The 15549-nt window shown below is 41.3% G+C and overlaps 1 protein-coding gene across 5 annotated transcripts in view; it reads right to left on the reverse strand.

The window, feature by feature from the left end:
- Nucleotides 1-15549, reverse strand: part of Cacnb2 (calcium voltage-gated channel auxiliary subunit beta 2) — a 338776-nt gene that overhangs the window by 102613 nt on the left and 220614 nt on the right. For all 5 annotated transcript variants that reach the window (XM_050144747.1, XM_050144746.1, XM_050144748.1 and 2 more), the window contains one exon: nt 3714-3833. In XM_050144747.1, the coding sequence (XP_050000704.1) occupies nt 3714-3833 (120 nt within the window). The remainder of the gene's footprint in view (nt 1-3713; nt 3834-15549) is intronic.

Below are 15549 nucleotides of genomic sequence, written 5' to 3' on the forward strand. Positions count from 1 at the left end.
GTCCCTAAAATGGAGAAAGAGCGCTGAACATTAGCACAGCAGCCATCCCTCTCTGTTCCTGATGTGGTGTGATGTGACCGGATGCTTCATGCTTCTGCTCCTTGGCTTTCCCACCATGATGGTGCACCTTCGTGTTCTGAGCCAGAATGAACCCTTCTCCCTTAAGTTGCTTCTGTCAGGGTATTTTATCACAAGCACAGAAAAGGTGACTTGACTAGGATGAGGGTCTTCTCTCTCTAATAACACATAGAAGAGGAACAAAGACAAGACAAGAAAATGAAAAGGCCAAACTCTCTTGGAGGAGAAACCTACTCCCTAATGAAAATACCTTATTTGTACAGAAGCAACATTAATACATTCAAGAGGGTGGAGTCTTGATAACCTAAACACTTTACATTAGACCACGCCTTCCAACATTTGCCCTGCGGATTCAGTTTTCACCACATGGACTTTGGGAACAAGCTTGAAGCACAGCACAAAGAAAGTCCCAGTACTAGCAACCAATGAACAGAACTAGAGGTCACTGCAGCACCCAATTAACAGAGCACCCTTGTCACAGTGTCACAGTTTTCAGTTTCACATCCCTTCTCTGATCCAGCCAATAAACATTTATTTGGTGTCTAGTGTACGCCAAGCTAGCTTTCAATGGGGGTTACATCGCCATACGTCACACTGTAAAGAAGAGAAACCCTTAAATCACATCACTTGTCTTTAAAGCAGTCTCAAAGCCTATGAACTTTATCTAGGCAGCACGAGCAAAGGATGTCAGAATCGAACAAATCAAACATCAGGGACCCAACAACATCAAGGTAAAAGAGAAGGTCATCCACAGATAGTAACGTCTCAAAAACTGATCTGAGCTCTGTCCACTTAATGCATACTATTTCAGAGAGGTCATGACGAAATGGCAGGATTCTGGGTTCTAGTGGCTGCGTGGCTGTCTAGTTATATAACCTTTCATAAGTCACTTAATTTCAGAAGGCAGTGTTTCTAGTTTTGCCAATTGCCTTATTTCATAGGTATGATTATGGCAATTAATGGACAATGTAGTTCATCTTTATAGCAGACCAGGCACTGAAAGCAGCTGAAATCTAGTCCAAGCATCACACATCTGTATTAATGTGATCTGTTAGCCAACTAAAACTAACAATTTGTAATACCTTTCTATTTGAGGGGTGATTATAAAATATAGCTACAAAATGATTCTTTCAGCGCAGATATGGAAATGTTTAGACTATTTTAAATCAGGTCATTAATTCATGCATCTTTATTTTTACTTGTTTGTTTTTGTGACAGGGGCTCATGTATCTGGCCTCCAAATCACCTTGTAGCTGAGGATGATCTTGAACTTCTGCTTCTCCTGCCTCTACTTTCTAGTTTATTAGGTGTTGGGGATTGAAGCCAGAACATTCTATATGCTAGGCAAGTGCTCTATTACCAGAGCCACACCCTGCACCTGTAATATACTCATTTTTAAATGCTAAGGCCTCATTTTGAAAAGGTCCCACAAGGGCATGATGGTAGACGAACAAAGGAGACTACAGAAAAACAGCCTAGTGAAGAGGAAGCCCGAGCTCTAACCCTGCTTTGCATTCTGTCTTCAAGGAGACTAGAGCTGAGACAAAGCCCACCAAGCCATGATTGGAAACAAAAACTTAGATCCCAGTCCTTCCACCTTTAATCAGAACAAATTCAAATTTCCACCACAGATTTAGTCACTGGAACACATCAAAGGTTTAAGGTATTGACCTACTTTGACAGACACATGGATATAAATAAACTACTTTGATCAAACATAGGAAAGGGTTTTTTTTTTTTTTTCCATGACTCTGCCTTCCTTGTTCTTTCATATTTTACAGTATTTTCATCTCGAGCAGAGAGGTTCTCAACATGTGGTTGCGACCCTTTTGGGCGTGAAATGACCGTTTCACAGGTTAGCATATTAGGCATCCCACACCCCGGATATTTAGATTACAAGTCCTAACAGTAGCAAAATGGCAGTTATAAAGAAGTGACAGAATAATTTTATGGTTGCGGTCAGCACAGCATAAGGAACTGTACTAAGGGTTGCAGCACTAGCAAGGTCGAGGACCTCTGCTCGAGAGTGTCTTCGGGCAGTGTGAGAAAGAACACGAACCTGGCTTGACTTAGAAGTCACACTTGGATGCATGCAAGACTTAGACCTTTCCGCAGCTATGCCAGGGAGTCCCCGACTTAACAGGGCACAGCCACGGACAAAAATATACCAGTTAGATCATTAAAGATTTCCATGGCCAGGTCTATAACTCACTGTAGAAAAATGGGGATGACCCTGAAAAATGGTTTACATTTGTGAGCATCTATTAGCTGCAAATAGAAAAATCTTATTTTTGAAATGAACAGTGCTGATTTTTTTTTTTTTTTGCCTTTTCTTTCGGTTCAGGTCTGCAAAAGATGGAACATAGGATAGGGCTCTACACTACAAGCACGTCTATGGCAGTGTTCCCTTGTGGCAGATTCACTTTACCAAATGTTCATTACATGAAGTTCTTTTACGACAGCTCCATAGTGTTTTCCAACGGCTAATTTGGGTGAAGAGGTAAGTTGATGGCAACTGGGCCTCACTCTGCTTTTCAGTTTCCACGGCCAGAAAGTCCTCTCTGCGGCTGCTCTTAAGGTGTGTCTAGCAATTAAAGCTGGGAGACCTGGAGACAGCTTCCCTGCCAGCTGTTAAGGCAGAAGCGCTGCTCTGCAGAAGTCAAGGTAGCTTGGTAACCACTGCAGCAGCTGTGCTAGAGGCCATATTGCACAAGGTCTGTCCACGCATCCAAGCCATGCCACCATTCCCATAGCAACACACGTAGACTTCCCTCCTCCTAGGGACGAGGCAGCCAGCAGAAACACTGGGATCATGTCCTGGTTTTCCTAGCAATATCAGTGTCGCACTTACTCCTTTTCATAGGAGCCATTTTGTTCCCCAAAAGGCGACCAATAACCATGTTGGAATACGTCCACTCAAAAGCTACAAACCAAGACACCTTCAACCTAAACAACAATCTATGCTTTCAAATGTGCTATTATTCAAGTGACTGCAGGGGCTAATAAAATTCCAGTCATTACAGTAATGACTTCTGTCCTCGTTTAATAGCCTAAGTGAAATCCAGCCCGAGATCAACTCCTTACAGACTGATCTCAGAACTGATTTGCAGTTTCTCCTCCATGAGCAAGCACGCACTTCCTCATCGTGGAACAAAGGAGGAAAACTTTCCTGGGGAAGGCTTCATTTAATCAACGAAACCCTCGTTGCTTTATTTCTCAAAAGCAGCATAAATAAATACATAAGGAGATAGCATTATAAAACACCTATGAGGTAAACTTTCGGAGAACACTTGTTTTAGGCAGGGGAAATAAACATCAGCATCAAGACTTGTAAACAGAGATGGCTCATGGCAAGATCAAGCAAAATATTTTGGTATTACATTCACTTTTTCCTCTTTGTGTATTTGGAGATCTTTTTATTTGTGCTTAAATTGACCTCCCACCACGGAAACAAGTTGCTTAGATTATAAAACAACATTAAAGATTATTACTAATATCACATTTCCCTTTAACTATGCCTGTGTTAAGCCAGCCGATGGAAGACTCCAGTGGACCAGGTGTGAGCTTAGGGGGATATATTCGCAGGCAGGCCCTCAGCGACACAGTGCCTTTTTCCCCAAAATAGATATTTTTACCTTTGCTTTTTCCAACTGTGCCTGGGCCTGCCGCTCAGCTTCTCTACGTACTGCCTCCCGGTCCTCTTCCAAAGACACATCTGAATCGGATGGACGGCTGGTGTAGGAGTCTGCCGAACCCTGAAGAGGAGAAGGGATATTTTTAAAATAAATCCAGCATGTGATGAGCGCCCTGGAGAAGCCTTGCTGGTGTGTCGGTTTGCTTCCTGGATGTGCTGAAAATTCCTGAAAAGAGGAGCAAATGATGCATTTTGCTGCATCCCACCTAGAAAACCCCACTTGACTTTGTAGATTCTTCACTTAGGTAGTTATGCGTACCAACACACCCTTCCTTCCCAGGCTCATTTACCAGAAACGAGCCCTTCTGGAAGCCTCTACTTGTTCCTTTATCATTAAATCGACTCCGTGGTGCAGTGCAGATCTGAAGGGCACTGAGGTGTTTCAAGGATAACTCCAAAAACTGCCTGAGGGCTGAAGCAAGTGTTTACATCCAGAGAGACCCACAAAATGCACCCAAGGCAATCTGACGAGTTACAAACTTAAACCCTCCACGAGCTCGCGGCTACGATACAACTTCCATTATCATCTTAAGGATGCTTTCAGCATTCGGCTTCACCTGCTACCTTCTCCGACTCGATAGTAAGACTCTCCAGCCTGCTTCCCTCCCACTTTCGGAAACATACTCAAAAATACCTGCACGCAGATATTTAGCGCGAGCTGGCTGCAGAAAACACCTGCTCGGGAGATTTCCTCTGGTAATAAATCACAACGCAGGCAAGGGAGCTCAGAAAAATGACAGGAATCTCCCGAGCTCCCTCTCATGCAATCATGAGCGTATTAACTAAATCAAACCACCCTCTCCGCAGGCACTTGCTGCAACAACAGAAAAGCCAAGAAAACAGTGTCTCCCCCGAACAAAAAGCCTTCTCGCTTACACAGATGTCCGAATTCTTCAGCCTTCCTCCCTTGGCTCTTTTCAGAAGCCTGATCCAGGTGGCCTTCATGAGCCGGATAGAGCCTTTAGCGTCCGCAGCTGTAGCCCCGGGCACAGATCCTCAGCGCGCGCTGAGCCCTGGAGAATCCCAGCACCTTTGCTATCCATGCTCTAGGAAGCCCCTCTTCTCAGTCCCCTTCTCCCACTGGGGCTCCCACTCCCAGCCCCAGTTGACTCCTGTCTGAGGAGAATCTTCTTATTTTCCCATCTCAAGGAGGAAAACACACACACACACACACACACACACACACACACACACACACACACACACACACACACACACACTCTAATGATTTCTATTGCTTTCAAAATAAAGACAGGTCCAATTGCAGAGACTGGCTTCAACTTGTTTAAACTTAATGCATTAGATTACTCTAAATATTCTTTTCCCTGCATTTGGCTCGTTAAAGGACATTAGTTTCAAGAGGACATTTAGAAAAAAAAAAAAAGTAACCAGGCAACAAAAAAACCCAGACTATGCCCTGGTATTTCCAAGTGTAAAGTTCAAGCCTTATCTTTAGAGATCTGGAGAGGGATGGTGGGGGGAGGGAGGATGCACTCCCTGCACTGGGCATGCTCCACATGAAGATTCTTTACAGATGCTGGCTTCACACTGTCGGTTTATGTCAAACTGCCATTTTTCATCGGAAGTGTAAACTGCTGGGAGGGTCTCTCAGCTCCTACCGTAACAGGCACGGGGCGTGTTCATCAGCTTTCTGTTCTAGATGAAGCCATGTCTCAAAAACAAAACTTATCGTCTTTTCATTGAATAATCATTTCCCATTCCCTGCCACAGACGGGATTTGCCATGCCATAAGTAATAATTCATATAATCATAATAAACATGACACACAATATTAAACAGCCAAAATAGAATATTGTAATATATCCTATCTGAAACTAATCTTTATAAACAAGATGCAAGACAGAGCTGTGGCCATTTAATTAGGGCACATAGTAATCACAGCTTAATAAAGCAAAGGAGTTGATGGAGCTCAAAATGACTGGCCTGCTTTTCCCAGTGAGAACCCATCACCTGAATAAGTGTGGGAATTGTTGTAGTGCTGCAGATAAGGACCTTCAAAGCTTTGCTGGTTTACTAGCTAGTGTTAACATTCACAGGATACACTGAATCCAAATTCTTCTTGTGGATAAGGGTGCTGGGACTTAGAGGAAAGATGAGGGTCATCCACATCTTGGGTGAATGGGGTTACATCTTTAATGTTTTCTTATGAAGAAATGCATGCTGCTAAGTTTCATAAAATTTGAGAACAAACTGCATCTATTTGAGTATGGCAGGGGATTGCTGTGTAAAGTCTCACACAAATCAAAGAAATGTGTTATTCAGAAAATCTTAGCTGGGCAAAGAGGCATATACCTCTAATGTCATCACTCAGGAGGCACAGGCAAGAGGATCATGAGTTTTACCGGACTGGGTTACATAATGAGATGCTGGCTCAAAATAAACAAATTAATAAATTAAAATAATAATAATGACCTCTTTACCTCCCTTCCCTTCCTTTGGACACTCAGCTAATACTAATTTACAGGAGCCAAAGGCTAGGAAATACATAAAGCAGAGACTACATAATAATAGAAACTGACTGAATCTGAACTCAATATTATGACATAAAGTAATGGCTTATTTATATTGTTATGAAGTTAATGTAAAGTGTCAGGGACTTAAAAATTCCTTGCAATTTTTATTTTGTTCAAGCAAAATATAAAAAGAACAAATTAATCCCCAACACAGGAAGGTTTCTAGTCTTCCAAAACTTCTCACAGCTGTAGCATTCAACTGGGCAATAATCAAGAGGCACAGTTAGACTCCACAGGGGCCCTGGGTCCCCATTGTTACCAGTGTGGGCATCTAAAATCAAACAGCTAAGGTTCATTTCACATTCCGGTGCAGATAAAAAGACTCTGTCCTTGGCGTAATAGTTCTGTCTATCCAGAACACCAGTCTCACGAACTCTTGTTTACCCTCCAACCCTTATATTCTTTCTGCTTGCTCTTCTCCATTGTTCCCTGGACCTTAGAAACAGTGACATAGAAGCTTCACAAGACCTCCTTTCAGACCCAGGACTCCAAAGTCACTCATCCTCTGCATTTGATCAGTTTTGAGTCTCTATGCGAATCACCACCAACTGCAAATGAACTCGCCGCTGTTCCAGGGACCTGGACAAGAACGCCATAAGACTAGAGCCAACACCATTTCACCACGCATGCTGGAGGAGTTCATGAGGTTCCGCACCCCACTGAGGGATTAGAAGATGGTAATTCTCACTGGGGGAGAGGGGTGTCATTTTCTTCAGCAGTCAGCCACCTATATGTTGCCCATGTTCCAGTACATAACTCTTCCTGGCTTATGCTCAGGAAAGCAGCTAAAGTTAAACTCAGTGGAAAATACACACACACACACACACACACACACACACACTCACGAGAGGGGGGATGAAAGTAGGAGGGAGCTGTGATAAAAAGAAGTCGTCAATGGGAGAGAGAGGGTAAAAGGGTGTGCATGGGTGGCTGTCAAAAGTTGATCATATATGCACATGAAACTCTTCTGCATTAACAATAAAAACTAATATATTTATCACTCTATAAAAAGAACTCATTATTAAATTTTTTAAATATGTGGTGGTCAGATAACTCATTGGTTAATAGCACTAACTTTTCATTCAGAGAACCTTAGTTCAAATCCTAGCACCCCGCATGACTGTTCATGACCATCTGGAACTCCAGTCCTAGGGAATCTGCTGCCCTGTTTTGGCATCCTTGAGCACCAGGCATGCACACGGTACACAGAAATATATGCAAACAAACTACTTATAAATGTTAAATAAGTATATCAAAAAATATTTTAAAAGACAGAGTTTCTGTCATTAAGAGCCTGATGTCATAGGGAGAATTTAGGAGACATGGAATCATGTTTACTTCACTCTCTTATAAGCAAAGTAGAGTCTATTCCTAGCAGCCAGCTGTAACTTTTGCACAGACTAATCATTTTATTGGTGTTTCCAAGTTTAAAGAGTTCAGTGGTCTTTAAAAATTACTTCACTGATGTTTGTCAACAATCTTTTGAATATATGCAGCAATTTATTAACCTCTGACTATCTTCCAAAATGAGACTGTGATCTCCTCTTCACAAGAGCTCACTCTATGTCTACGAGTATACACTCACGAAAGAGTTGTCAGAGCAGACATATGTACCTATAGTAGAACGAGAAATGTGGCCATGTCCTTAAATTCTCCAGTCCCCGAACAGCCACTGTTGAATAGTACAATGCTTAGTGTCCAGAGTTGCTGCATTTTTGAAAGTCACACTTCTAACGGAAGCATTGCACCTAACCTCCCTCCTTCTGGGAGTAGGGGATTATGCAGAGAAAGGTGATCTAGCCAATTAAGCTTTTGCCTTTGGTACCATATGGACTTTCTGGGTCATCGTGCTGAGAGTAGTCTTGAGTGGAGAACATCTGGCATTCATTTCCATAACTATTGGACGGGTTCATTATAAAATGTATCTGTGATGAGCTGATTGCTTGTAGCATTTGTCCTTGTGGATACAGCACACTTTCAGCTATGCATATTCCTTTTCTACCTCTGCATATTCGCATTGCTGATTGTACAGCTACGAAGTGCAAGTTGAGCCTAATGTCTACCAATAGGTCATGCCAAGAGCATCTATTTATCCCCAGAAATCTCACTGTACATCTGTGGTTCTTGCTTACAGGAAAACTGAGCTAATTCTGAAAGAATTTATCTGTTCTTCAATTTCTCTTTCTGCTTTTATGTCAAATGTGCCCATCACAAAACACTATCCTTCTTCTTCAGTGTTTTCCTTATGTGTGAACTTTGTTTTCTTGAAACTGTCCCGTTTTACAATCTTAAATATCCCCTACATCAGCCTTCTTGTGTTTTCTTCTTTAAAGTCAAAAGGGTAAGAGGTCTAAGCCTATTTGAGACTAGCAATCTGAATTACAATTGGTACCATTTATTTCTGTAGGAATCTTCCTATGAAAGCAAAAGCAATGCTTTTGAGCAAAATCAACTTAACCTCTCAGTTTTCTAGAGTCATCTGGATCCTCCACCTGGAGATGGCAAATCTCTTCCTCTACCTAAGACTACACCAACTCAACATTAAGAATGACTCCAATTGTTTCCCTTCTGGGACCCATGATGGGACCATAGTGCCATCTCGTCACCTTACTGGTCAGGAGGGAAATAGACAGGAACCACTGGGGAAGGAGGTTAGTTTGTACCATTTGCTACTAGGGGAGGGGATTCTTTCACTTCTCATATTGTCTTTGTTACTATCTCTTTCTGTAGTTTAGAATTGCTTTTTTTGTTTGTTTTTCTTTTTTTTTTTTTTTTGGTTCAAGAAGTGATGTAGTTTTTTGTTTTGTTTTGTTTTTAAAGTAATGTTATTGGCAGTTCCCTCATTCTTGGATTTCTTCACAAATACAACCAGGAACTATTTATCAACAATGACAGATCTTGACTCTAAACATCCAGAATGATAGATGTTGAGATGAGGCATAGTTTCTTAACTACTGTATACTTTTGTTGCAAATGTCACATAACACAACTCAAATTCGTGTGATAAACATCTCAAACATGATTGGCTATTATTTGGCTCAATGCCAAAACAGTAACAGAAATGGCAATAAGGGATTCTTGCAAGGTCAACTCTGGGTGATCCTTTTATGATTATATAAAAGTCAATATGCTAGTTTCAATTTTATTAAGGGACTATGAAAATTTATAAACATTGTAGCACGATAGCACACACTGATGAAGAGCTCAGATTTTAAAGTTAAAAATCCCACAAAGCACCAAACCATGTGCCCTTACTGAATGCATACTACTTTGAAACTGTTGTTGTACCAACCAAAGATGGGGGATGTAGCTTTGGAAAAGATGCAAGTGCTCTGCTAACATTACACTTGACTAAAGGAGGCTGGTTTTTTTTTTTTTTTTTTTTTTTTTTTTTTTAGATTAGAAGAAAAATACCTGCCATGGAAGAGCATTAAGAAGGCTGAGATGATAGGATCATGACGGAGATGTGGTGTATAGGTAGGGCAATGATAATCTTAGATGACACTAAGTCAAAATCTAAGCGACACAAGGAACTAATTCAAACTGGGGTGTGTTGAGAGAAAAGACAGACGTAACAGCACATGCTAAGACTGAGGACAGTGTACTTGGGGTCTTCGCTGCCATTACTGTTTGCTTTCTGGTGATGTAATGAAACTGACCAAGAACAACACTGGAAAGGAAAAGGTTTGTCTCAGCTCACATGTCTGGTCACAGTCCATCATTGAAGGAGGTCAGGGCAGGGGAACATGTGCAGAAACTGAAGTCGAAACCATAGAGGAAGTTTGCTTACTGGCTTGCTCCCCGTCTCACGTTCCAGGTACCTTACTGTTTTAATTAATCTGGCCCACCCATGTACATTAGGGACTGTCCACAGTCACCTGTGTAGGGAAAGGACTGTCCACAGTCACCTATGTACATTAGGGACTGTCCACAGTCACCTATGTATGTTAGGGACTATCCACAGTCACCTGTGTATGTTAGGACTGTCCACAGTCACCTATGTAGGGAAGGGATTGTCCACAGTCACCTATATAGGGAAGGTACTGTCCACAGTCACCTATGTAGGAGAAGGATTATCTACAGTAGTCTTGAGCATTGGGAATCAAGAAAATAGCTCACAGACATTCACACGCCAAGCTGATGAAGGTAATTCCTCACTTGAGGTCTTTTCTTTCCAAGTGTATTAAGTTTACAACCAAGATTAGCCACCATAATTGCAAAGAAGTCTGTGTAGTTGACATGCTATATTTTCAGGAGGATTCATTTATATTCTTTTCCTTTGGCTCATGTAGATTCATATTTAAAAATACATGGAATATGTTGAGATTCTTACATACATGTTCTCATCCTGCTGAACTTATACACTTATTCTTAATTAGAGGAGGGTCATGTATATTGCTATCAGCACAATCCCCATTATTAGAAACATCATCTCTTCTAAGACTTTAGCAGGGCTCTTAAGTTTCTTCTTTTTAAAATTTTCACTGCTTCTTGAAAGCTAAGATGTGTGTTTTTTAGGTTGTTCTGGGTTATGTGAGTAGGGCGGTCTACCTGTGAAAGTTAGGCTTGGTATGTGATTGACAGCGAGATTGCTGATTTATGCGTGTTGATAATAGCGCCAGGCACTGTACTAACAAGTCTTGACCAAATGAATCTGTAATCATCTTTATTTTTACTGAGGTACCACAAAGTTAAATGAGGTCATCCAAAGTTATACAGCTCACAATCGAGTGGCAAAATGAATCCATGTCCCATCATGGGCTGGTATACAAACGTAAGTCAGAATGAAGCTCTGTATTCCACTGATGTTTCTACTAGTTAAAGGCTTTTCTGTTTCCCTACCATAGGTGCTGCAATTTCTAACAGTCGCGAGGCACCTTAATGACTTCTAATTAGTAATGTCATCTTTGTTAAGTTTGGTGTGTGCGTGTGTGCCCCACTTAGCACCTTCATTGTTTTCCAAATTTCAGCTTGCCAAAAGGCATAACGAACAAACAACGAGGGTCCAATCAAACAGATAATTTCACATTTATTCATGCAATGTTATTTTGCAGATTTGGCTGTGACTCTGAAATTTTCCTCTGAGTATCCAAAACGGTGACACATTATTTCGTCCCTTCTCTATGATAAAAAGTAGATGGTAGAATGGGAGAACAATGGGAGTCAAGAAACCCAGTATTAAAATGTTTCTCTCCTCTCTGGAAATGAGTGTAACTTTGGCAAGCTGGTCTTCAGAAGCCTCGGTGGCAGCCAGCCTACACTGAATGGGCAAGAATTCAACATCACCAGAGTAACCTTTCTGTTCAACCGGAAACACTGCACCTCTTAGCATTGAAGCTGAAAATATTACAGATTTTAATGGCAGGCTTCAAGTTCAGACACATGAGCTCTGTGTCTGTGACGGTGTTTCATCGACGATTAAGTGAGGAGCAAGATGGACCCGGACTGTGGGCAGCAATCTAATGGACTGGGGTTCTGATGGAACCATGGAAGGAAAAGGAGAAAGTAAGCTAACTTCTCTCTCTGATGCCTGGTTCAGCAAAGCACACTGCAAACTCCTACCTCCACGAGCAGAGTCTTAAGACACCACCCCATCCCTGCCAGGATGGATCATCTCCTCAAACCAGAGCCAAAATAAATTCTTTCCCCGAAAGCTGTTTACTCTCAGCTTCTTGTTCACACCAATGAGAAAGTAACTAAGACACACAGACACTATTGTTGCCACTGTTCACACATGATTGTATCTCTCTCTTTCTTTCACTCTATTCGCTCTGCCAACATCGGTCTGTTTTCTTTTTCTTTGCAGAAAAAAATTACTGCAGAAATACTGAGCATATGGAATTCAGTTCTACTTCTCTCTTAACTCTGCTTATGCCCTCACTCCACTAATACTCTTACTAAGTCTACAAGGTTTTGTTTTCCTTCTGTTTCACTGGCTCATATGTCAGAAGTGTCTCGAATAATGGGAGGCATGCTCTATAAATATCTATTGAATGAATAAATGGAGGGGGGAAGAAGAGAGGGAGGGAGGGAGGGAGGGAGGGAGGGAGGGAGGGAGGGAGGGAGGGAGAGATTGATTCTCCCTCACATCTTAAAATTTCTTTAGTGGCAACATTTCTAAACCTTTTAAAACATTATTAAACATGCCCATGTTTCTTTCTTCATAACCAGTCACCAATAGAAACCTGACTGCCCGCGATACATATTTATAAAGAGTAAAATACTGAAACAAAGATTCCATCAGGCATTTATCCTCCTGCTTTATCATAAGCCTCAGTAAATACCAACTCCATTAACTTTCTGCAAATGTTGACCACAGGTCAGTTGATGGAAAAACCACATTGCGTAACAAGCTAGCCACTTCGAGTGAGAAAGATGTTATTATACTTAAAATTTTTATCTCACCCTCCTTCCAAGCAGTCAGGCATTTCATATTTTGACACTATCACTAAAGTTTATTAGTGTGCAAGACTTCTTTAATTTCACTTTCTCTTTTTAGGAATGAAAGGCTCCAACCCTAAATCTAACAATGACTCATAGCATACCCAAAGGCAACTCATGTAAACTGCCCCCCCCCACCACCCTGGGCTAACTTACCCCTGTCTGATGAGCACACTGAACTTGGCTGGCTAGAAGGAACATGCTGGAATGTTTTCTTATAGCTGACTCAAAACACACTTAGACTATTACACTGCTGATTATTTGCCGATTGTCATCCCAAGGCACTGCCCCATCCATTCCTATTGAGCTGGATCTTAAATTTACAGTAGAAAGTGTGCCTACCCATAGAACACCTAAGAAAACATTGTTTACAAGCTCAATAAGACCTGAGAGTGACGATGCACTCACGAGGCAGGAGGATGATGAGTTTAAGGCCATCCTAATTTATAGCCTGGACCTGGGGCTCAAAACAACAACAATAAAAATAAAACAACATCAAAACATCTAATAACCTAAACGGCAAGACATGAATGTAGAGTGGGTACTATTTAGGGAGATTCAGGGCATCTTGTGGAAGGACTAAGGAGAGATAGAGGGCATCAGAGTCATGAAGATGACCCAGAACATTACGGACATGCATGACCCAGTACACGATGCACATGCACGGCCCAGTACATTATACGCATGCATGAAAATGTCATGAAAACATCATTTTATATAACTAGTAAGTACTAATGATAAGAATAAAACATCGTCTGTACCAGGAGTAAATAGCTCTTCAAGTAATTTTGAATGTGTAAAATATATAACCATAATTTACATACATGTATATATACACATATTTATACACTCATATTGTGGTGAACCCCGGTCCTCGAGCATACTAAATATGTGTTCTGTCACTGAAACAAAGCCCCAGGCCCTATGAGTGCCCTTCACTGAACACATCCAACACCCTGTAATATCTTAATGAGCGCTCTATTCGTTAATTTCTAAGTCATGTAAAGGGATGGTACATGAACATGCGAGGCTTTCTCTTTAGCTCCAATCGGTCAAACACAGGAATCTTTACTCTTGCCTTCCAAGATGAGCTTTCCCACAGATACGAGGCGCAGCCACTATATGCTCCCTGCACACTGCTGTGAAAGGAGATGGCTCTGGTCCTAGAGTTCACCTCATCTAACATTTCCTTGGCACATACTCGAGGCATATTAACTGGTGAGAAAGCCAGTAAGAGATGAAGAGGCATAAATAGACAAATGATCTGAATAGAGAATTCATCAAGAAACCAACAACCCCAGGTACCTGGAGAAAGTATGCCATCTTGCTACCCTAAACCAAATACCATTTTCCTTAGTGACACTCTTTATAAGGAACCGATTCACAATGAAGAAAGGACGCGGTAACACTGATATCACACACCTTGCCAACAGCTTGACTAGAACCATGTTTGTGAAGTTCCATTCCCTTGTCTCAAGACCTGTATCAATAGTTATTCTTGTGAGCACCCGTTTAATAACACTTAGGTTATTAGAAACCCTCAGAAACAATGACAAAGTCTCAAAAGGATTATGTAGGGGCAAATATTTATGAGGACACTGATAGAAAAGACTGAAATATTGATAATGTCTACTTATAAGTACATTTACTTTTCATGTGGGTAAAAAATACTAAAATTATGATAAAATAAGTGATTCATACTTACAAATTATAATGTTAGTGATCCTATGAATGGGAATGAAAGCTCTTCTGACTGCTGTTAAGTCTAAATAAACACTGATTTCCTCCCCACTATTAGGTAATAAAGCCAGGGCCTCACACATGCTAGTCGAATGTTCTACCACTGCGCTACATTCCAACCCTATTAAGTAATATTTTACTCGCCACTGGGTCTCTCTAGGTTACCCTCCTTATCCTTGAGCTCACTTTGAATTTCAAGCCACCCTTGACGTCAGTCTATGGTACCACCTGGCCTTAAACTTGAGGATCCTCATATGTTAACTTTCTAAGAAGCTGAAGTTACCAGCCTGCACCGTCATGCCAACTTCAATGTTGAACATATCTTTGATGTAGCAAAGATAGTTTGTACATATGTATGCACGTATGCGCGCACACACACATGCACATTTCTCTAAATGGTTGTTTCAACCCTTATATTGCTTTTCATGTCATGAAGAAACCTAATGAGCAAGTCTCCTCAAAGACTTTTCCGTTCACTGTGAGTACAGACTAACGAAGTAAAGGTTGATGTGCGAGTTAAGTCAGGTAGGGAATTAGAGTTGAAAAAAAGGACTTACACATAAAACAAAATAACACTCTAAAATAATTTAGATTTCCCTTTAAAATAAAAAACGAATTATTTACGTTTCCATTGCAAGCAGCAGGCCTTTCTTACGTGAGCGATTAGGTGATTTGTTGGTACTGGGTGAGGTACTTCAGCGAGCAGGATGACTCAGTGATTCCTCAGAACATTATTTGTGCACCGCTCTAAAATTCTGACCTTCCAGAAAGATAGGACTTTGGTTCTGAGATTTTAATATTGAAAAGAGGTTACCTGATCAGGGAATTGGTTAGAAAAACACTACCAGTGTGGCGTGCTCAGTAATAAAGCACGGCAGGCACCCTAGTGACCGACCTCGTGGAGTTAATTCATCCTCTAAGCAGCTTAGCTCCCTTGGGGAACTGACTCAAGGAAAGACAATCTGGGCCACATGAAGCTGGGTACACTAAAAGGCTGCAAAGTCAAGATTAGTCAGCTAGAAATGGGCCATGGGTATGTAATATTCATGATGTAAGATCCAG

This window comes from Alexandromys fortis, unplaced genomic scaffold (assembly GCF_014885135.2).
Source record: "Alexandromys fortis isolate MF-2015 unplaced genomic scaffold, M_Fortis_MF-2015_v1.1 scaffold_52, whole genome shotgun sequence".
Classification (NCBI taxonomy): Eukaryota; Metazoa; Chordata; class Mammalia; order Rodentia; family Cricetidae; genus Alexandromys; species Alexandromys fortis.